General features: G+C 56.6%; 1 protein-coding gene across 1 annotated transcript in view; it reads right to left on the minus strand.

Annotated features, from left to right (window-relative positions):
- Window positions 1–2407, minus strand: part of SLC35B4 (solute carrier family 35 member B4) — a 20100-nt gene extending 17693 nt beyond the window's left edge. Inside the window, exon 1 of the mRNA XM_019543780.1 lies at window positions 2321–2407. Coding sequence (XP_019399325.1) covers window positions 2321–2397 — 77 coding nt within the window. The 5' untranslated portion in view covers window positions 2398–2407. The remainder of the gene's footprint in view (window positions 1–2320) is intronic.
- Between the last annotated feature and the right edge of the window lie 6 nt (window positions 2408–2413).

Here is a 2413-nt window from a genome sequence, read left to right on the forward strand (position 1 = left end):
CTATCTCTCTCTCGATATATATACCAATCTACCTAGAGACAGATGTATCTCTCTATTTTTAGAGAGATACATCTATAGAGAGATATCTATCTATCTCTCTACATATCTATATAGCTATATATAGAGAGAGACAGATATATACAGAGATAGATCAAATAAAGAGGTAAGGTTTTCCCATTCCCGAAGCGCAGATTTTAAGAACAACACCTCAAATCATGGGAGTTGGCGATACTGCAAGTATCACAACCGCACAGTCCCACCCAACCCACAACCATGGGCTCAATCTAAAGAGAGGGGCACCCAACGACCTTGCCGATCCAGGCCTCCATCCCTTTTGCATGTTTTGCAGAAACCTGCTGCATGCAGCGATGAACATTTAAAATCCAGAGAGGACGCCTTTCCTGCCCGCTCCCAGGTAAGGTTTAAGACACAGAAGCCTTGTTTGCTAACTGGATTCCTCTGCCTTTCTCTCCCGCGCTGTGATGTCGTGCCACCAAAAGCAACCTTTGTTGTTTTTCTAAATTCATTCCCTAAGGCCCTCGCCCTGTAACTGGAGCTCCGCAGAGGACACAGAGCCTCATTGATTTGGAGGCCTTAATCCCTGATCTGGGGCAGAGAGATGGAAAGCAGGTATGTTAAATATGCGTCTCATGACACTGGCGGCACGGGCAATGTCGACGAGGTGGAGAAAGCGCGGTGCCCGTCTAGCACCAGCTAATCAGGGGTGGGTAAAGCAAAGAAACAGTCCTAGCTTAACCACCGTGCCGTTACAAGGAGAGGGAGCCGTGTTTGGTCCAGGAGCAGATGATGCCGAAAGGCTCATACAGTAGTGGGGTTTTACCCGCGACTTTGCTAAGCTCTCTGCGTCTCTAAACTATGTGGCTGCACCTAAAAGCAATCCACGGTCAATCCTTAGCTTGCGTTTTGAGATGGCTGGCTTTCTGGCACTGGCTTTTTTGAGATCCTCCACATCCCAAAGGGTTTTCACCGTCTCAGCTAGGCAGGGCGCCTTGGCAGAAACGCTTTGCACTATGCAACTGTGAAATAGCCCCGTAGATTGATATCTGTGTTTTCCTCGTGGCACACTCAATCTGGGAGGTGCGTGGACTCGCACAGAAGGCACCGGCGTGTTGCCAGCGCTCACAGCTTCATTGCTAGGTTAATATTTGAGGCTGCCTGTTAAAGCTGCAGGCTCTTGAGTCACGTAAAGGCATGAAACAGCCTGGCTTTTGGGCGTGTTTGAATTCAGAAAGGAAGCTGTGAGTGTTAGGGATGGCAGGGCAAACTTGAGCAAACTCTCAGGGCGTCGCTAGTCAGGGAGCGAGGAGGCCAAATAAAGGCCCCATGTGCAGTATTTTCCATGACATTAAGCCAGTGGTGATTTTAGAGGGCCTGAACTTTTGGGCTTTTAAATATTTGGGGGTTGGCCGTCCTGGAATTACAGCCTGCCATGTGTCCCGATGGACCGATACACGTATGGAGCGGCATGCTGGGAGGAACGGGGCTTGGACACCGACTCCCTGCATAGCCTTGGGCATGACACTTGGCCAGCCTGATTTTCTAGAGCAGGCACGGCCAGCCTGGAGCCCACCGGCAACAAGCAGCAGAGGCAGCCCCTCTGGATCACAGCAGATCGGGGAGCACAGGGCAGGGAGCAGAAAGCAGAGCGGGAGCGGGTTGAGGAACCGAGCCATCAACTTCCCAGAGCTTCGCTTTTCCTCCTGTTGCAAATGTCGCCTCCTGCACCCACGCAGCCCTGCGGCCTGAGGGCCCCCTCCCTCTTCCCGGCAAAACCTCAGGGGGCGGCGCAAAGCTCACTGCAACATCCCCGTCTTCGCTGCAGGACCGGGGCGGGCACGTGTCCCATCCCGGAGCGGGCACGAGTCCCAGCCGCCCGTTCCCTGCCAGGGGTGAAGGAAGCCGGGCAGCGCCGTGGGGCAGGCGCAGCTCTTCCCGCTGCAGCCTGGGCGGGCCGCGGGCCCCCAGCAGCTGCAAGGCCAGGGCTATGGTGTGGGCTGACCTTAGGGCTGGGGCAGAGCCCAGGGGCATCCCCAGAGGACTCGGGGCGGGGGCCACAGCCCAGCAGGGGCTCAGCCTTGTGCTCCCCAGCCCTGCCTCCCTCATCACAGCCTCTACCCCTCCCCTAGCCCTAGTTCCTGCCCCTGCCCCACTGCAACCCCAGCCCTATTGCAACCGCAGTCCCTGCCCATTGCAACCCATCCCTGCCCTACTGCAACCCCTGCCCTACTGCAACCGCAGCCCCTGCCCCACTGCAACCCCAGCCCTACTGTAAGCGGCCCCTGCCCCCCGCAGCGCGCACCTGGCCAGCAGCTCCAGGAACACCACGTTGCTGCAGCAGCCGCCGAAAACCAGCGCCACCGCCGCGGCAGGGTGCATGGCAGCGGAGGCCCGC

The sequence above is a fragment of the Crocodylus porosus genome, unplaced genomic scaffold (genome assembly GCF_001723895.1).
Source record: "Crocodylus porosus isolate Cpor-Errol unplaced genomic scaffold, CroPor_comp1, whole genome shotgun sequence".
Classification (NCBI taxonomy): Eukaryota; Metazoa; Chordata; order Crocodylia; family Crocodylidae; genus Crocodylus; species Crocodylus porosus.